The sequence below is a fragment of the Halyomorpha halys genome, unplaced genomic scaffold (assembly GCF_000696795.3).
Source record: "Halyomorpha halys isolate HHAL.00 unplaced genomic scaffold, Hhal_1.1 Scaffold91.1, whole genome shotgun sequence".
NCBI lineage: Eukaryota > Metazoa > Arthropoda > Insecta > Hemiptera > Pentatomidae > Halyomorpha > Halyomorpha halys.
This window is the reverse complement of record NW_027110755.1, coordinates 1,524,956-1,546,498: the sequence shown is the minus strand read 5'-3', so window position 1 is coordinate 1,546,498 and position 21,543 is coordinate 1,524,956. Positions and strand designations below refer to the sequence as shown.

The 21,543-nt window shown below is 32.1% G+C and overlaps 2 protein-coding genes across 3 annotated transcripts in view; one reads left to right on the top strand and one right to left on the bottom strand.

The window, feature by feature from the left end:
* Positions 1–248: 248 nt before the first annotated feature.
* The window catches only part of LOC136796123 (piezo-type mechanosensitive ion channel component-like), a 39,890-nt gene continuing 18,595 nt past the window's right edge, over positions 249–21,543 (top strand). The window contains exons 1-4 of the mRNA XM_067048893.1: positions 249–267; positions 6,646–6,766; positions 9,067–9,500; positions 11,886–12,084. Coding sequence (XP_066904994.1) covers positions 6,647–6,766; positions 9,067–9,500; positions 11,886–11,898 — 567 coding nt within the window. The 5' untranslated portion in view covers positions 249–267; position 6,646 and the 3' untranslated portion in view covers positions 11,899–12,084. The remainder of the gene's footprint in view (positions 268–6,645; positions 6,767–9,066; positions 9,501–11,885; positions 12,085–21,543) is intronic.
* Positions 13,225–21,543, bottom strand: part of LOC106677204 (mucin-2) — an 18,532-nt gene continuing 10,213 nt past the window's right edge. For both annotated transcript variants that reach the window (XM_024359408.2, XM_014414976.3), the window contains exons 5-7: positions 17,759–20,524; positions 14,499–14,570; positions 13,225–13,398 (exon numbers count right to left, since the gene is read on the bottom strand). In XM_024359408.2, coding sequence (XP_024215176.1) covers positions 13,325–13,398; positions 14,499–14,570; positions 17,759–20,524 — 2,912 coding nt within the window. In that variant the 3' untranslated portion in view covers positions 13,225–13,324. The remainder of the gene's footprint in view (positions 13,399–14,498; positions 14,571–17,758; positions 20,525–21,543) is intronic.

The window sequence follows — 21,543 nt, the reverse complement described above, 5'->3', positions numbered from 1 at the left end:
AGATCAATTGACAGTGTTTTATTAAGATGAATACAAATACAGATTCGGGGAGGAGAATATTGAAAATGATGAATCAAGAAGTGCTGTACTCACACAATCCTTCCTTGTACTTGCATCTTTTTATGCCGTTGTGCTGATATTTTGGTTGGACCATTTCTACTTTTATAAGAAGATAATTATTTGGACACCATACTGCTGGTTATTTGAAGAAAAAGTGAGCTCATCGCTGGGTGCTGGCTGACATTAGCTTCTGATTATTGATGATTGGTAGTTACTATATTTATTATTATTTTCATTTTTATACATGATGACACGTCGTTTGTAAAGTATTGACCATGGAAAAATTCATTTTTCATGTTTCTCTCATCAAAGTTACTAGGAGGAGCAATATGAAAAATGGGTTTTATTCACATTTGATATTTTACTGTGGTGGTTCCCAACCCATAGAAATTTCTGGACCATTAAAATATAAATCGAACATATGTGGACCACTCCCAGTCCCTGCTTGTAGTTATTGACGGCAATGGACGTTTACTTAATATTAAATTTATTATTAGTTCAAAAATTAATAATAATCACAAGATGCAATACTTTTATTCTATGGCTTTAATTTTTAGTTTTTAATCAATGAAATTAAGAAGTTTTGTACAGTGCAAGTATTTACATAATTTTTTTTTTTCAGTTTATAATGTACTTTTTACTTATGTGAAGTTGGGTGGTTTTTATTCCCTTATGTTAACAAATTTTATAAAAACTTGGTGTGCGAATACTTTTTCCTAAACCGTTATTTTCTATTCTGACAAAAATGTAAAAATATTGTTCTATTCACTGCTGATAAGGCTTCTTAGGTTTTAATTATTATTAATTTATTAGAAGTGAGGTGCATATTTTCACTTATATTAAAATTTGTTATCAGCTAGAATATTAAGCAAATATGCTAGCATAGTGTAGCTGACAAGGTCTGGATAACATGAATCACAAGCCAACTTGTTAACAATGTACACTAGCAATAGATGCCGATTAATATACTCACAACTAAGCCGATGCATATGAAAGCTGCAGAAATTGTTAAAAATCTTTTTGTTCAGATAGAGAAGTTCCTTTGAAATGATATATTACACATCCAGAATGGAAAATCCACAACTCAAAAAGTCTATCTATGTCAAATATTTTAGTAGTTGGGCCCTTTTCATCCTAAAGTGCAACCAGCCATCAAATAGCATGCTAAGCCAATAGGCATATGAGGTGATCTGCCAGCAACATATGTTAGAGTAGTGGTCCGTGAGAGCCATGGGAGTGGGGCGCAGGAGGGTCTGGCTACCCAAGTTTTGGTAGGGCTTAGTAGAAGAATTATTTTATTGGTTACCTTTCCTTATGTTTGAGAGTTAATTAAAGTATCTTAGCAGGAAAAGTGACTCAAAATGCACTCTTTTCAAAAAGTAATATAATTTATTTTCATACATTTTCCTGGGGGGGTCCCTCTTAGCTCCTAGTAGGGTGTGTGAGTGGTCCGCATATAGTTCAGTTTCTGGCTTAGTGGTCTGCAGACCTCTTTAGTTTGGGAACCACATGTTAGAGGAAACATTTTGGGGAGGGAGGGAGTTTCTACATTGAACTTGACCTGTATCTATTGTTTCATCTAACAAAAACACATTTTTTGAGTTGTGCATCTTTGATTCTTGATGTGAAATGTATGATATTACTGTCTTAATTTCATTTTAAAAGTAAAATATAACTTTTTTAAACATTTCATGTTGTGAATTACTTTTAAAATTATAGTCTCATCATCCCCTTTCCATTGTCTATTTATCAATATACTTTATATATTTATTGTAGAACTTCTCTTCTGCTTTTACAGTTAGCATGCTCAGAAGATAATATTGAATTCAATTTTCTTAATCATTATCTTTTTAATTAGATATACAACATATACAATTATTTCAGCAGTATTATAGTGTCGCCATCTACCATTTCATTTACAAACAAAAATAATAAAATCTATTTTCTATGACAATACTGGGGAAATCTCAGATTTAATAATTATTTTAGACAATTTTATTCACAGCAAAGGTTGTGAGAAATGAAATTATAAACATTTATCATTTCAGATATTAGTTGATTGTTGGGTCAAATATGACATTAATGAAATAAGTTATTGCTGAAATGTTATCTTGGGAAACTTACCTCTACTCTTTCTAAACCTTTCTTCTGGAATTATGTTTTTTTCCTGCATCATAGCCATTTTCCAAGAAAATTCTTAGAAATTTTTCTTCTCTGAAGCTTTGCTTTTATTAAGAACCCCAAAATTGTTATTGAATTGCCTACTTCTTGTGAATTTGCTTTAGATAGCAGATCTAGGAATCTGTAAATCCTACTGGTGTATCTGTTATCTAAAGCAGATTCATAGATTCACAAACCTCTTTGCAAAAAAATGCTTTATCACTTTTACCTCTAACTGTACAATATAACACACCATATTTTACATAGACATTCAAAGGAAATATTTTTTTATAGAAATGTCTTGATTAATTGTGAAACTAAAAATTTAAGATACGCTGTATTCTATCTAAATATTTTTATACTTTTAAAATACCTTTAAGAAAAAGTGGTTGTTAAAGACTATCTGATATTCACTACTGCTCTATAAATAGTTGTGATTTTAGTTACTTAAAAAAAAGAAAATCTCTGCCAGTAGCCACCATGTACACCATGCTATATTTTCTTAGTACAGCTGATTTTTTTTCTTTCATACTTGAATGTCAATCCCTATTTTCACGTTTTATAATTATGTAGCAGGAGGAATACTGGGGGGGAAAAATTAGAAGACCTTGAAGGCCCAAATATGAAACTAGAACCAGTCAAATCCCTAGCTATGGATGATTATTCTGTTATTTTTTGGTCTGGTTAAATCTATTCCTTGGATGAGAATCTAGATATTTTGATTTATCCTCCAACATTGTTGACACAAAAAAATGGGGAAAATGAATATTTTATCTCAACTAATGTTGTCTAACTTAATATATCTTCAATCCACCAACTTGTACTGTATATGGACCCGAGGTCTTATCCTCTAGTACAAGAGCGTAAGAAGGGAAAAAATGCAGTTATTTCACTCCAATTTTTTATTACTTTAATGAAAACTAGTGAAAATTAAAGAGTCTGCCAAGTATAGGTAGGGGGAATAATAAATGGCGGCTGTTTCAAAACATTAAAAATAATTAATTTTTCATTCGGAGTTCTATATCTTTAAAACTACCGACAAAAGTAGAAAATCTAAGAGAATATCATTTAAAGTAGAGTAAATTTACTAAAATGTAAGCTCTAATAGAGCTATTTACGTTCAATAGTTCTCGAGATATAGCTTTTTAAAAAGCAACATTTCATAAAAATGTTGTACAGAGCGTACTGAAGGATCAGTAGTTAGTGAATTTATTTTGAAAAATCTTTATCTCGAAAAACGTATGACGCACAAATGTCTGTTAGCACTCAAATTAAAGCTAGTTTAACGCACTGAAAGGTAGTTTATGATCTTTACCTTCGTTGGAATAGTAATTTTCATGATATTTGCTAAAATAAATGGATTTATAGTTGTTCGGGCAAATTTTCATTTGCCAAATTTATATACATATGTTAATATCATAAAAACTACTACCCCTACGAAGATAAGCGTCATAAACTATTTTATAGTAAGTTAAATTTCCTTTATTTTGAGTGCTGGCAGACATATCTGCATCCTATGGGTCCAGAGATATATTTTTTCAAAAAGTAAACATTTTATACGAACAACTAGAAATTAACAGTTTTGTGAATTTATTTTGTCAAATATCATACAGTACTAGTCCTACAAAGAAAAACGTTATAAACTACTTTATAGTAAATTTAACTAGCTTTAATTTAAGTGCTGTCAGACACCTGTACGTGCTATGGGTTTTGAAATAAAGTTTTTCATAAATCAAATTTATCGTCCAAACAACTATACGTTAATTTATTTTAGGAAATATCATGAAAACTACCATTCCTACGAAGGAAAAGGTCATAAACTACTTTATAGTGCGTTAAACTAGCTTTAATTTGAGTGCTAATTGACATCTATTCGTCACATAGTTTCTGAGATATAGATTTCTCAAAATAAATTAAATTAACTAACTACTAATCTTTCAGTACATTTCTAAGAAATATTACTTTTTTAAAAGCTATATCTCGAGAACTATTGGACGTAAATAGCTCCGTTGGTTTTAGTATCTCAGCAAATTCACTCTTTTCTAAATAATGTTCTTTTAGATTTTCTAGTGTCGTTGGTAGTTTTAAAGCTATCGAGCTCCGAATGAAAAATTAATGTTTTGAAACAGCCGCCATTATTTATTCCTCCTACTTATACTTGGCAGACTCGTCAGTTTTGACTAGTAATTATACATAGTTTTCATAAAAGTAATAAAAAATTGGGGTGAGATAACTGACTTTTTTTCTTCCTGGCTCTTATACTACTCGTTAAATTGAGGAGATAAGACGAAAAATATTTTTTTCAGTTTGAAAAACATTTCCGGAAAATAAGAGTAGTAATGTGGCCTTTCTATATATACCATTGGAAAGACTAAGATTTGAGATAAAATAATATTTCGTTGAAGGAAATGGAAAAAAAAAAAAATGAATAAACAAAATGTCGGTTATAATAGGAGTTCCACTGTTAAATTGGCGGGTGCATGCGCAGTGGGTTTTTCCGTTATGTCACCATAGTCCTTTTTTAATTTCACTTAACCTATATATGAGCCTTTCAGTCAACGGGATGATTGAATCCAGAAAATCATTTTTAGTATTTTAAATATTGATTCCATAATAATATAGCTTTGAATAAATGGTTAAGAACAGAATGTAAGTTGTGGTAAATTGTTATATTTCTATCATAGTTCTTAAGAGAAATGTGTAAAAATTCAGTAACAAGAAATATTATTAAAAGTATTATTTTTAAAACTGTTGAAATCGGAGTCGGTTAACCCGCCAACTGAAAGGTCTATCTAAAAACTTTTTATGGCAAAGCATTGCCACGGAGAATGATATACACATTTGTTCTGTATCAAGCGAGGATGAATTTCACCTGGAATTAGGGTGTTAAGTGAAAGCTGTGTGATGGAACCATCGCACCATAGTTTTTTCATTATCCGTTTTACCTTATCTGGAATAACCTGACCACATTTTTTGAATAAAAGGGATATTCTAACGCTTCCCAATACTCCCAAAGGGACGGTTTATAACCTGTGTCGGTTTATAACATGTGTCAGTCCGTAGCTCAGGTGGTTGAGGCAATAGGTCTTGGAAACCTGTGAACTGCGGCGGTGCTGGTTCGAATCCAGCCTGGGGTCGGCTTTTTTTCGTTTCTGTGGCGACCCCATGAGCTGAAAACTTGACCCCCCACCATGGATAGAATAGATTGGTTACCTCTAGATAACTCCCGTTCCCTTCCTATATGTCAGAAATAAACTTGAAAGGGGTAATATTGTTTTCTTTGATATATATATATATAAAAGGGTATGGTCGAATCTTTGTCCACAGTAAACTTTAGAATTACTGGATCGATTTACGTGACATTTTTTTCAAAATGTTTCCTTCACGATGGGAAGGTTTAAAGATAATGAAATCCCTGAATTCTCCAGTAGAAAAAAAGTTATGAACAAAATTAAGCGTAAAAATTAAAGTAGGTCAATAATTTTTTTTTTTTTAGAAAAGAACAAATCATTATCGTTTTTAGCTTCATCTCTAAGTACCAAATACCGTTTCTCAAAAAAATTAAAAATCAGAAATTTTTCACCTAGATTTATTCCGAGGATTTTCCCCCCTCCAATGATTATTTGTCATATAATTGTTTATAACTACTCTGCATTTTATTCGATTCGTACGTTAATATAACTGTTGGAAAGCTAAATGTCTGTTCTTTTAACCGATATCGACAAAAGTTATATTAGTGGACTTACAAAATTTTGAATTTATAAGGAAGAAATATGGGTTTCAAATAAAGGAAAGATTTTCAAATTTGTAATTTCAAACTTTCTTTCGTGAGATGCTAAAACGAATGTCATCGCATATATTGGATCAATTCATGTTACCAAATCATAATAATAAAGTATACGTTTATGTTTAATTTAACTAGATATATAAATGTATAACAAACTATCAATTGTGTTCATTGATTCTATATAGATCCTCAAATATAGCAATAGCGAAGCATTATCTGGTCAGCTAGTTATAATTAAATTGAACAATATTATTCAAGACATAACTTGTAAAATGAATAGCGCTTTGTATTCTCAACTTTTCCAGTTGACATATCGCTTAGCAATACACTGTCTTTACATATTCATGTTTAAGTATTAATAATTACTGTAATTGTTGATATGTATTACAATCTGCCACAAACTTGGGCAATGAGTAATAGTGCTAATTGTACACATTCATACCAAAAACATGATTGTGTAAGTGTTGCTGTTCATGAAAGAAAACACATTTTATGATTTAGTGAGTCTTTGATATTATAGCCATCGGATGAGGGTGTCCATGAAAAAGAAAGTTGTAGGGAACCACCACTATATTATATTAAACAATTTTAATTATGATCCTTTAAGGTATCTCTTTAAATACCAGTTACATTTGCAGGATGATTGGAATATACATTTTAATCTTCACCGTTATTGCTGGAGTGCTGCGGAGGATCTGGTTTCGTGTCTCACAAGAAATTCAATTTATTGATTGGCCTCAAGCCGATTATGTGGAATTGGTATTTATCTTCATATTTAAAATGAATATTTAGTATGATGAAATTTAAAAATTATTGATATTATATTCAAAGTTAATTTATAAATTAATTAATTAATATAATATTAAAATAATAATCAAAATGTTAAATATATACGTAAAACTAGTGCTGTCATACGGCCTTGTTTCTTGGTATTTAAATTACTAATGTGTTATAATAGAGTCTTATTGGCCCACTTTTAGCGGTTAATAATAGTGTGTGCCTTTGTGTCACGAAATATTCTTTTTAATATTTTTGTATTGGGTTATAACTTTATACATTACAAATTCGTATAACATAGTTCAACACATCACCAGTGTTATTCATAATCTTCTAATTAAGAGTGGAAGAGGGGGGGGGGAACACATTAAAATGCCGTCTGGAGTTCTCACTGAGAACGGTTTAAGGTTACTGGAAAAATCTAAATCTTAGCAATAATGTTTTAATAGAGTTAGTTTCCATCGAGGGACGAAAAGTTGCTATAATTTTCAAAACATTAGTTTGAATCAAGTGTTATTGACACTATTCTGAGGAAGTGTTTAAAAAAGTTATTAACTTGTTAATAACTAGTTTTATTAGCAAAGCTATTTCCACTCCCTTCGCATTAGGGTTAAACCCAGATTAAGTGACCAAAAGTAATGTTATTAAAAAAACGAGAAGCGAGCCCATTGCCTCAACTTACCTTCTAGACTAGGCAACACAAAGTGTGAAATGGTTTTAATCTCTTCATTTGAATGTAAAAATAGATTATCGAAGTTTGTACACTCTCCCAAATTTAATAATAATTCCTAAACAAAGCATTTCTAATTTGGATAAATGAAAGAACATAACGTTCTTTGTCAAATGAGCAACATATATTATAATTTTTGAAGTTGACAGGAACGTTTGAATTATCAAAGAACGACAATTGTAACCATTAGGATTTTACCACTTCGCCTTACTTCCAGTGTTACCAATCTAATTAATGTTACACAAGTACAATGAAAACCACTTCATTATCATTTAAAATAGATCATAATATTTTTACAAAAAAATGTTTAACACACTAAAAAAATCAAATCAAACGAAAATAATAGCTAACTGAACTCAAGTTTGTAACCCCCACAGGTCCATCAGATGACCATTCCATGTCTTAATTTGAAGGTAAGTCGTCATTGAGTCGCTTCTTCACTTTGGAGGAAGAGTGAGCAATGCTCGTGAAGGCTAGCTTTGATAACACTATCTTCCAAAGAACATATCTTGGTCAAAATTACTCAAGCTAATGCTTTCGAGGCTGGAATCTCAGATTCGGTCTGACAGATGGAAATTATCGTTTTCATACTCAACGATTTTGGTATACAGTGACAAAATTAAAAATGATAGCATATAATATGTTTTACATTGCGAATTTAAGGTTTAAAATACAAAGAACGTAAAAAATAATTGTGAAAATGGTTGTTCTTTGAAGTCACATTTCAAAAATCACAGTCTTTTCTAACAACTTGAGTAATTTTATATGTATGGTGATATTTTGACTCATAATTTTATTTATTGTAATCCAGAAGAAAGACTATTCTTGAAGTTTATTTTTTAGGATTATTAGTGATAAACTGTAATCACATGCTAATGAAGAGATTAAAACCATCTCCGGCTTTCTGATATTTAATTGTTCCGACCCTCTGATGAACAGACCAAACAACTTAATTTTATCGTCTGGCCTATTCATCTGAGCTGTATGGACCACAAAGTTCAAAACAAGACAGCGTAATAGATACATAGTTATAATTATGCTTTCTATGTAGCTTAATGATTAATGAAATTCTAAGGTGTATAACGCAGTTTTATGCAGTACTCATGCAATAAGAATATTTTTTATTATGTTTGTCGTGTGGAACTGATAGGCACTGGCTACCTTTGTTCACTGCTCAGATGCATTTTAACTCTTATTAATTACCATATTTATAGCATAGCAATATTGGTTGATTTAGATACAAGTGATTTAATTTAACAATTTTCTGGTATGGAAACGATTTCATCAGATTTCAGTATGAATTAGTGTAGTGTCAACAGTAAAGAAAGACAACCATTGTAAATTATTGTACGTTTCGGAAAATCGTTTCATTAAATTATTTATAAGTTTAAAATTAAACATGATGACTTTCAAAAACTTCTGAACAACAAACTAAAAAAAAAATTCAATGTATTATTAACTGTTTCTCTATCAATTACGAATGTACGTAGCTAAAATATTGAAACAACAGCCTGTACATCCATAACTAGGATATGTATTTTTTTCCTTTTAGATTTGCAAATCAATATACCTGGCACGGGAAGAGAAGAATTATGATCTTGAAGAATATTTGTACGCTAAATTGATCTTCATCTACCGTTCTCCTGAGACTATGATAGAGGTGACGAGGATAACCCAACTGGAGCACTTTCCAAGCGATTTCCTTTATGATGATTCTTTACCTGAAAATGGAACCGAAGGCGTTGTAAGTTCTGATGACTCAAGGCCCACCACTCACTCTCCTGGTGGTGCAAGGTCCGACACTGGTGGTGGTTCAAGAACTCGCGCTCCTGGTGGTCCGAGGTCCGACTATGGTGGTGGTTCAAGAACTCGCGCTCCTGGTAGTCCGAGGTCCAACACCGGTGGTGGTTCAAGGACTCACGGTTCTGGTCGTACAAGGTCCGACACCAGTACCGGTTCAAGGACTCACGCTCCTGGTGGTTCAAGGTAATTCCTGTCATTCAAATGTTTTGTAGCAAATTATTTTATCTGTTTTCTTCCTTAAACGGGTTGTCTTTTAGGGATGGGTTGAGACAACTCTAATGGTGTTAGTGACACATTATAAATTTGTTTTAGGTTGACAGCACAAAAAAACATTTTCTTTTGCAATTTTGCTTTCTTACCCAACTTTTGTATTATAGTTTTTTTTTGTGTGTTTTTATAATGATCCTTTTTAATTCTAAACTTTAACAATAATGTTAAGAAGTTTAAAGCTTAATTTTTTTTTGTTAAATGATGCTGCTCCCTTGGAGGTGATTTAACAACTGTTCATACTTAAGTGGAAATTGATGAAGTACGGAGAATACTTCACGTTGCAGCAATTTTGAATATTAGAATTAATTTACGTTTTGGAAACGATTAAATGGCTTTGACTGTATTTGAGTTTGAACTAGTAATGTTTAAATAAGTAAAAATTAACAAAAAAAGGCCCAAACATTTAAATTAAAAAGAAATGTCCAATTACTTGACCTCTCGATAGCCCCATAATGGGTTGTGAGCATTGAAATCGCTCGTTCATAGTTTTGTTTTGTCAATTTGTTCAGTAAATAATAAAGCCGTTTATCAACCGGGTGAATCAATTTTAAGGCCTTAAAACGGACCTTTATTTCAATATCTTCACAAATTAAAATGATTTATAGCTCCGTTACTATTCCGTTGGAAAAGGGTCTTAATCGAGGTGTAGTATAAAATTGAAAAAAAAAAATAAACAAAATCTTGGAATCCTCTGGAAAATAGAAAATAGAAAGAATAAAAAAAAATATAGTAGAAGGATAGATAACTTTATATTAGTGTTAATGGAAGACCTAATCTGAATATTTAAGTATATACTTATGATAATATCTTAAAAATTAATTGAAATAGGAATCATTTAATTATTATTTGATTTGATAGGTGATACTTTTCCGTTTCTTCCATTTTTGTTATTAGACATTTTATTTTGCATCCAAGTCCGTCTGGTCATTGCTAACCGAAAGTGAGGTTAATGGGGGATGGGGTTCGGGAGGTATAGGAGTTAATTTAAGAACGGATCGTTGGGAAAATGTAAGGAAGGTGGTCGTAGTAGCACTGATTTGGGTTAAAACGTTAACAATACCCCAAAAAATAAACCACAAGCCTACTTTTGATCCAGTTTTATAAAAAAAAAACATATGTTGTGAAATTCTGTCTCCTCAAAGGATCTTTTTTTATGAGTCAAAATAATTATAAATTTATAAAGTACACTTCTTGTTTATAAAAAAAAAAATTAAATTAAATTTTTAACGTAGATATAACAAAGGAAATTTTGTTTAAAAAATAATTTATTTGATTTGAAATAAAACAAATTAGAAAAAAAAGGGACAAATAAAAAATTAGGTTTGAATATGCCGAAACAAATTCGTATTTTTATACGAGGTATGTTTTTACATACCTATGAGGAATTGAACCTTAATATAAAATGAAAAACCAACATTTTTTTTAAGAGCTATACTGAAAAACATAATTCATTAAATTCATTTCGCTGCAAAAACCCAACAATTTACTTAAATCTGATTGTGTGTTATAATGAGAAACTTTGTTCCTTTAATTCCTTCGATTTGAACAAAAAAATTATTGAACATAATTTTATTATAAGACAGGCTGTTTTATCTTATAAGACAGAACTTCACAAATGTTGGTTGATTCCTTATTGTAGATGTGTCTACATTTGTTATAATTATTTTATTTTCAAAGCCTCTTTATTTTTCATTTAAATACAAAATACAATAATATATAATACATAGGTATATATACATACAAAAGACAAATTATATCTTTGTTTGCCGTATGTCATTACAAGACTAATTACAATGTCCGCTGAAGGCGGGTATACACTGGTGGTATAAAATAACTGGGGGCTAACAGAGAATGGAGAGGGACCATTACGGCTGGTGGTGGTGTGGTGACTTCAAGCTGCAGAGCTCGGAGTCCTTCCCTCGGCGAAGACGTCTACCAAGGGGACAGTGCTTTGCCACCTCCCAGGTCTTATTGGAGGGGCGATCTCTCTGAAGAGCGGGTTGGCACAGGCCTTCAGCCCATCAAAAAATTTGATGTTCCTTCGGCCTATAAACTTCGGCACAGAGGGAAGAAGGAGTTCCTGGTGAATGGTGGTGTTTTTGGCCATCTTTAGAGTTGTTCCACGGACGATTCGCCGGAGGACGGAATTCTGATAGCTCTGCAGCTTTTCAAGCGTGGTTTGGTAGAGGTGACGCAGCAAGGGTACATATGTTATAATTAACATATTTATAAAATGTTACAGAATATAATAGTATAAATACGATAGGAGTATGTAGAAGTACAATGTTTTATTTTTAGTCCTGGACGATAATGGGAACTATGAAAGAAATGACTTTGGCTAGGAGCAAGGAGCTCCTCTTCTATAAATTAGTTTCTCTACTTATTCTCTAAAATCTGGATGTGCTTGATTCATTGAGCGTACTAGAATCGAAGGCCAATTGGAGGAATATTCTAAAGGAGGAATGATGATTCGACGAGCAAACATTCAATATCAGAGGTAATCTAAATACAAATTTCATATTAATAGTATGCCATTTGATGTTGTTATGTAGTTTGTTATTTGTAATTGTATATTTACAGAGAGCTATTTTTAATAAGAAATATAGAATATAGATGGAAATAAAATTCTTATTTATTTTAATTGAATAGGTAAACAATGCGACGATCTGTTTTATCTCTCTGAATTTAATTTTATTCAATATTTGTTGTATTAATAATTTACAAGACAAGTTGTTAATACGGAAACTGAATATTGTATTATTTTAATTGAAATTAAAAAAAAATTTGATTCGACTTAGACGTAAGTTAAATACGTTCCTGCTAATCATATACTGCGAATTTTCACTTTTTGACCCTAACAAACCACTGCATCACGTTTACTTACTTTGGCCTCATGTTCGGAGTTGACAATACGTTTCAGTTTTCGAAACGTTTCAGGTTTTTGCTCAAAAGTACATGAGTCAATCCTTAATATTCATTTGTGGGTTTTAACTCCTCAGCTAATAATTTTTAGTAAAACAGGTCTTCGACTATATCTTCATTAATTAATAAAGGATTTATATGGCGCTATCAACGCACCTGTGACGTCAAGGTCATCTACATAATTTAGTGGTCAGATAATGTTGAAAATAGTGTTCCTCTCTTCTGGATTCCAGACCTCCCAGGGTAGGTGTTCTACCAAATAATTTAGGAATGAGTCATTTCACGTCAATTAGACACAGTTTTGAACCTAACCATCTAAGATTTTCTTCACATTGTGCGCATATGTATTTTTCCTAGCCTTTCTTAGCTTCACAAATACAAACCGCTTTATTTGTATCAAATGATACAGTAGGGGTTTCGCCATTTTCAAACTTCAGCTAAAAGGGTTCCGCCATTTTCCCACTTCTACCAAAAGAGTTTCGCTTAAGGATCATTAGAATTGAGCAAATGGATATTTATAAATAAAGAAATACTTCATAAATATTCTTTTTTATGTAGGTACTTACAATTTTTTTTTTATTTTACATTTTCTAGAAATAAAAACTCTCTCTCTCACTCTCTCTCTCTCTCTCTCTCTCTCTCTCTCTCTCTCTCTCTCTCTCTCTCTCTCCCGTTTTATGGTGTTATCTATATTGGCAATAAATCAATTTCATACTATATTTAAAAAACATTTATTAAAAACTTATGAAATAATTACATATCTAAAAAATACAACATACAAAATAATACATTAATCATTATTTGATTGTTGAAAGTCAGTTAAAAATTTCAGAGTAGAGGGGCTCCGGCTGGCTTCTCCTGGGATGATCATAATTCAGCTCACGCAATTCTAGGGAAAGAATGTTCTATAATTACAAAAATATATATTTAATAGCTGTACTAAAAATTAGTTTGAAAGTCAAAATTAGGCCGTTTGTTGCTTAGGGATTTAAAACGTCACCTTATCAACCTTGTAACTGGAGCGGCACCGGTTCGAATCCTTGACTCCTTTTCACTTCTGCATATCAGAAACGACCAGATAGGGGGTACAAAAACGATTGGAAAGTCAACTCGGGGAGGATTTGAAACCAAGAGTCAGCGGGCATTATAATGCACTTCTTTTTTCTTTTAGGATGATTATTGAGAGTTAATTTAATGACCAGCCTCCTTCAGATCATTTCAAAATCAGTAGATATTTTTTTAATGGAGACGGTCCTTTGATAAATTTTTCATTACTTTCGTTTCAATCTCGCTAGCGCAATGTGTTTCTTACAGTTAGCACAAATTTCATTGATGTTGAGGTGGTTAGAACCGATAGCTTGAAAGCACTAATAATAAAGGATTCTAATAATCATAATCTAAGACGCAATACTTCCAAAGAAGACACGAGGATGACAGACATCCAACAGACGGCTTTTGGGATACTATGTATCAAACGCAACACTTCAAAATATGAAGGGAGAGCATTTGGAAACCTTTAGTTGGGAGGAAACCTGTTTGAGCTGACTAAAATCACTTTCCTGATAAACCATTAGTCTACTTCCTTACTAAGTACTGAACCGAAAACTCTTCATGTAATTTAAGATGGAAGAGGGTCTGCCTATCAAACCAACACCATTTCCTTCGTTCGTTGTGCACCAAATCATTATTAAAAAAATGTCTAACATAATATTTTCAATGCCAACTTATAGTATTTAATAACTATTAAAAAAGTTTTTTGATATTTATCTTTTTTTTTATGAGGTAATATTAAGATTAAGTTGGTACGTTGCAATTTAGGAGAGTATTTACAAAGGCAGTCCTTGTTTACGCTAGGGGTAGAGGTAGATGTTTTTCTTCATTTTGTTTTGGTTACAATTAATTTTTTACCATACCATTATATGATTTGTCATTGGATCCTAATTTTTTATTTTAAAATATTGAATATAATTTAAATTTAACAGTATTCACCTCTATTGATTCTCTCTGCATAGTTATTGGTAAATGTTGGACAGAAGAATGCCGGATCATAGCTATCACAATCTGGAAAATGAAATAAATTCCTCAATAACATGATTTAGTGATTATCCATACAAAAAATAATTAACAATAATAAATAAATAATGTTTGAAGGATAAATGTTAAAAATTTTGTTTATCCTCTATTATAATAAATTGTTGATCTTTGTTTAAATAAATAAATTTTATCCAATTTTTCTATTTTTGATTCTTTTCTATAATTGATCCTTATTTTTACATAACCGTAAGAAGTATAACAAGAAAAAACTATTTGGAAGAAAATCCTTTTTTCATTTTTATTGTTTATTATTTTTATTGCTTTACTAATTTATTCATATTGTGTAGTATGGTTGTATTTTATAGTACAAACGAATATTCTGCAATTTTTTTTTGGACTAAGGCAAAATTTTTTATAACTGTTTGAAACTTCACACATGTTAGTTAGTTTTAAGTAGTGTGAAACAATAATTATTGTATGAAAATACTTGGATGAATTTTTGGGCAAATAGGGGAGAGTTAAAAAAAAGAAGTTTTAATCTTGTAAATAAAATTGGAGGTTAAGAGGAAACAATAGTTTAAAAGCGACAAATTTATTAGATTTAATCTTATTCATTTAAATAAACTTATTTTGGTATTTACCCTGTTCCTTGAAAATTTAATTAGAAATGAGACTGAACAACCAAAAATTATAAACGTTACTATTTGAAAGGTTATTTTGTGTTTTCGAGAATGAATAACCTTAAAACATAACGATTATTTTTATATGCATTTGTCAATAATTCTTATACATGTTACACGATTAACTTTTTTTTTGTGTTTTCCCCGAAGTTAATAGAACACAGTTTTGGGTGTTTTAGGGATTTCCGATCGATTTACGTATATTTTTTCAAGCAATGTTCGTGCACCACCTGCGACCTCTTTTATAAAAGTTGAGGTGAATTTAAGTAAAAATTTCGAAACTAATAGCTAAAATTGCCATTGATACGATAGTTATTCATGAATGAACTATTGACAAATAAGTATTGTATCCATGATAATTTTGGCTATTAGTCTCAACCATATCTAATTTTTGCTCAACTCTGCTTACAGTCCTTTGAATTGTGGTAAAGGGTTGGAAATTGGTATGTAGGTTGATTTGTTGTTGAATAAGTCCCTTCTGGGCTTCTCAATATTTTATCTGAGAATTTAAAGAATACTCTTGGTGTGATCAGAAACATGTAATCCACAACGAATCATATTACGATAACTTTAACTAAACAAAATCGACCTTAAGCAAGTTTTGCTTGAGAAATAAAATGTATAATTTTTGCTATATTTTGTTTGACTCCTCACTTAGACGTTATGAAAGTTTTTCCTTTAATTTCCTAGCCATAGCGCAGAAAACCTGCTCATGCAATTTAATATTTCCGTCTTAATACATATATACCATACTAAACTCTATGCACTTTAAATAAATAGAAATTCAAATGAATTAACACTTCGCATTAAGAAATAGTTTAAGAGTTCATGAGGCAAAAATCAACCTATATTATAATCTTATTACAATAAGTTTTAAAGTGATATTTATCGAACTATTTCACTATATTTCATATGGCAACTTTAATTCCAAAAAAAACTTCTTAGTGCAGCTGAATGATTTGCTTAAATAATGGCAAATCTGATAAAAAAAATATATGATTTTAATTTGAATTTGACGTATTCTAAATATATTGGGTTGTAAAATAAGTTCGTAGCGTTTTTCAATATTTCAATTTAATCCTGTCTGTTTTTATAAAATAATGTTTACTTGGTCAATAATCTTTACATATCATAAAAAAGATGCTTTTATGCATCAGTTTCAACAGAAATTCCTTATCTTTAAGTAGTATTTTGCTTGCTCAAGATGGAAGAGAAAAAAAAATTAATTTTTGTCATTTAATGATTTTTTATTTCCGAAAGGTAAAATCCGCTGCACAGACGGTTAACAAAATTTGCAGTGTGAATGGCGGTGATGTCTTAAGAGAGCACCGTCCGTAAATGGTTTGCTCGGTTCAGAACCGGAAATTTTGACTTGGAAGACGCAAAGCGCTCGGGTCGTCCTTCAACTGTTGATGAAGAACAAATTCAAGCATTTGTCACAGACAACCCTCACTCCAAGACACGGGATTTCGCAGAAACGTTTAAAAGATCTCATGCAAGTGTCTCAAATCATTTGGGGGATGCGGAATATGTATTTCGAAAATGGGTTCCTCACAATTTAGGGGAAAATAATTTATTGGACCGAATATCCATTAGCGTTTTTTTTTAGAAATTATTGGAGTTTGGCTGGGATGTGATCCCCATCCATCCTATTCACCACACCTTGCCCCAACAGATTTTCACTTATTTTGCGACCTTCAAAATTCTCTTAACGGGACACACTTTAATTCTCTCGAGGTCTGCAAAACGCAAATAGAGGACGCAATTGCGCATTGCGCAAAAATCTGAAAAGTTCTGGGAGGACGGAATTAAAAAAAAACCTGAAAGATGGAAACATGTAATAGATCAAAATAGCTCATATATAATCGATTAAAAATATTTACAAAAATCTGAAGTTTATATTGAAATCAGCAGTAAAAACGCTACAAACTTATTTTACAACCGAATAGCACCATAGACTGGGGTTACTTTCTACTCAGGGTTACTTTGTCCTTAGACGGCGCTAAAGTAGGAATGTCACTAAGTAACTGAAGTCTACGGGACAATGTGTGGAATATGTCAAACACAAAATTAAAAAGAAAAAATGTTTTTTTCAGATGTATCATTATTAATGAAAATCAACGGTATGTTGTTGGAGCGTTTTAGAATTTGATTTACTTTTTTGAAATAGATACACATTGAATTAACAACACTTATGGTTGAAGTAAACTATGCCTGAAAAAATACAAGCATAATATAATATTTTTATTGCACTCTATAATAAAGGCACGGAGAACCAGCGTGAACTGTGTCCCACATTTGTGTGGAAATTGAATTTTAATTACCAAGGCATTGTAGGTCACGCTGTCTATTTGCTGTGAAAAAATGTTATTAATTTCAAAATCATTTAAGAGATATCGCCAGTTTAACATACGATCTCTAATGACAGTGCATGTATTAATCAAGATTGGTTTGTCCACTCGGGTTCTCAGCGCCACAATTGATTATAAATAAAACTTTAATGACCTTATATTTATTTAGCTTTTTAATGCTTACCCATCGCTGGTTGTTCTTCCATCGCGTATGCCATTATGCAAGGAGGAAAGGGCTCCGCTTGCTGCCGCCGCCGTTTCAGGTACACCCAGAGGGTCAGCGTGAGGAGGAGAAGCGTCATCAAAGCTATCCCCAAGACGAGGATCATCGGGAGGTGAATGTAGGAGCTCTCCTCCCGAGAAAGCTTGACTCCTGCCGCAATGCTATCAGTCATATTGAACTTGATCTTGTTGAAGATCAACGAGTAATTGGTTTCTTCCTCTTCGGTCATTACTTTTTTCATTGGTTCTTCAGAGCTCTTCCGATAGTCAATGGTATTCGATTCCATTACTCTATTCACCTCAGTCGAGACCAAAATCGATTCTGAAGTGTCAGTTGGCTCTCTCAAAATATCCAACGGTTCCAAATATTCAGTATTGGAAAAGTTTTGTTTCTTAAGCGCATACCATAAATGATTAGGGTTGGATGGCGTGGGAGCACTGCTGGCAGCTTCCATCGTGGGCCTTTTTTCGGTAACAACATTTATGTTCATAAAGTCTGGTAGTGGTTGAACTTTTGTTGGTCTAGGTGATTTGGTTGTTATAATCCTGTTCTTGAATGTTGCAGCTTGTAAAATACTTCTAAGAGATATTTCAGTCGTATGTTGCATTATAGTTTCATCATGCTTTTCAGTCTTTGTTTGATAGATAGAAGGAAATTCCTTTGTATTCACATTTTTCGACTTAATTTTTTCGTGTTTCTTTTTAGGTTTGTCTTGCCCCGAATAGCTGCTATGTACTTCATCAGGTTTTAATTTCTTATGGGTATTTAAGTCCTTGAATATGTCGGTTGACAAAGTTGGTATTGGTACTACGGTGGGATCGGTTTCTTTTAATTGGGGCTTAATGGTGTCATAATCAATTTCTTTTTCAGATACTTCCTGGGGGACAGTAAATTTTGATGCAATAATTTTAACTGTCGTAACAGTTGGGGACTCTAGAATGGTAGTGGGTTTAGTGACTGAAGTAGACGCGAAGGTTATTGGAGTACTAATTGGCGTTGCTGTTGAAGGAGTGAAATTCTCTGCAGTTTTTCTGATAGTTGAAGGAATTATTGTGCTTAGAAACGTTAATGGTGAGCTTGTATTCATGACAGCAGTTTTTGGCAACTCAATGGTGGTTGTGGGACTTGTGTGGGATTTCGTCGTTGTAGGATTGTCAGTGGTTGTTATCAAAGTTATTGGTAATAAATTTGACATTGTTGTAGTTGGAGTGGTTAAATGTATAAAAGGAGGAAAAGGAATAGCAGTATTTTTTGAAATTATATGATTATAGGTAGTTAGTGGTGTAGAACTTGTAGAATTTGGATTACTAGCTGCGTCCCCGCCGTTTGGAATACTGGATGAGGAAGGAATAGAAATATTACTTGTGGTAAATGTCAACGGTGCCAAACTGAATCCTTGTTTATGAGTAAATGGAATCTTAATATTTAAAGTGGACCTTATAGCAGCGTTTTCAGTACCAGAAACTAAATTTTCAGGTGTCGCTTTAAGATCTGATAACGTACTGATAAAGTTTTTTTCTTCCAAATGAATCAATTTTGTAGGTGGACTAGATGGTAGGTCTTGCTTTTCTACTATAGGTTCTCTTTCATTTGCGTTTTCATAAGCATTTGTTATTTGTTTTGTCGTGATTGGAAATTCAATAGAAGAAATAGCAAATCTTGGATTCACCGATGAATACGGTTCCCATCTGGATATTGTATCTTGGGTTGTGGTTTGTACAGTTCTTTCTGTTGTAGGACTGTTTATTGAAGTACCAGTCATATTTGTTTGAATTTCATTTTTGAGTGTATTTTCTACTGGTTTCGTGCTATGCAAACTTTGTTGGGTAGTAGCAGTTTCAGTAACTATGGTGGGACTTTGTGTTACATCGTCCGGTAATTTAGTATTAACTGTATATATTGGATCTATATAGGTTGAATCAGGTATATGGGATATCATGGCTGGTGACGAGGTTTGTGTAATATTTTTGTGCTGAGTTGTAAAATGAATTGGTGGTGGAGTTTCAATAGTGACAGTATGGACTTGAATGATATTTGGAAATCCTGTTGATGGACTAGTTGGAATGGGCGTTGTTATTTCTTTAGGTAATGTCACACCTTCCATTTTTAAATTCACTTTACTTTGTAATACATCTCTTTCTGTTGACTTTGATGAAACTGTTGATAAAAGAGGTTTTATTGGAAACTCCTCTATCGTTTCTAATTCTTTAAAGGTTTTACTTTCGTCGATAACTTTTTTGTTAGCTATTTCTTCGTTTAAGAGAGAGGGGAAAAGCTTAATGGTTGTTGGTCTTTCGACTCGAGTTTTAATTGGCATTTCTTCTCTTGCTAACGTAGGTAGGGGAATTTCAAGCAGAGCTTTTTTTGTAGTCAATGCGGAAGTTTCTTGAGTAACGTCCATCTCTTTTGTCGGGGGAGCTTCATCTTTCTTCACTTGACGTGTCGTAGTCTTCTTGTTATCGGCAGCAGATTCGACCCATGGAGGTGGAGGGAATCGGAAGACAGGAGTCTTCACTGTCTCTAACGTCGTACCTTCGGTTGTTGGAGTGGTGATAGTTGTAGTTGGCCTACTGGTTGTGGTTGTGGTTGTTGTTGTTGTGGGGGTGGTCGTCCTCCTTGGCGGCCTGTCGTCAACAAAACAGTCTCCTGTCAAGTGGTGGCAAGTGTATCCCGATGGGCAGTCACATGGCCGCTTGCAGTCTTTTCCCCAAAGCCCTCGAGGACAAGCTAAAGGAAAAATAGTATTTGGTATTGTTTAAATAAATAAATTTTATTCAATTTTAATCTCAAAACAATTTTTATATAGTCCGACTTTTCGGCCATTTCGGCTATCAAATTAAAATCAATTCTTTACATTAAATTAAAAATTAAAAGTTTTTATCTTAGTCAACCTTCTGTATTATAATTTATCTCTTTTTTTTCTCTCAATTATAGTAGTTGTGATAAATTATAATAGAGAAGGTTGACTGTGATAAAAAGTTTTAATTTTAATTTAATGTGAAGAATTGACAAAATAGGGTAATTGTAGACTGAAATTAATGACCTGGGCAGAATAGCCTGAATAAAGTTGTTTTTTTAAAATGATATGGTTCTAAAATTGTATTAAGATTGTACTTTAGGATGGCCGAATTGGTCAAAACGTCAGCCTTATAAAGAAATATTAATTGTTTTGAGACTAAAATTGGATAAAATTTATTTATTTAAACAATAATAACCAGTCTCAAGAAAGTGCAAAGATTATATATAAAGTATTTGTCATGTTCCACCAATACAAATTTAACATTTACAATCATCGTTTATGTATTTAAATGTTTTCTTTTTTCTTAAATGCTGTTAAGGAATTTAATTTTTTTTTTTATATTATTGGTAGAGTGATTGAACTGAAGTAATAAAATAATTAAATATAAATGATTATATTTTTTTCTGATCAATGAAAATGTCTGTCAAAAACGACATTTCATTTCTTAACATGTTCAACCTAAAGAGTGATTCATTTTCGATTTATTAGTTTTAATCCTTTTCTTTTTCAACAAAATTTTTTTATTGTTTGACTATGGAAAGTAGCCTGCATACATCGGTTCTGGAAATATATTTTTGAATTCTTGTGGTTTATCATTTATTTTCATTAAGTATTTCATTGACTGCCAAATGGAAACAGCTTTTACTTGAAGAAGAAAGTTGAACTCTCCTCTCCCTCTCTCTCTCTCTCTCTCTATATATATATATATATCTCTCTCTCTCTCTCT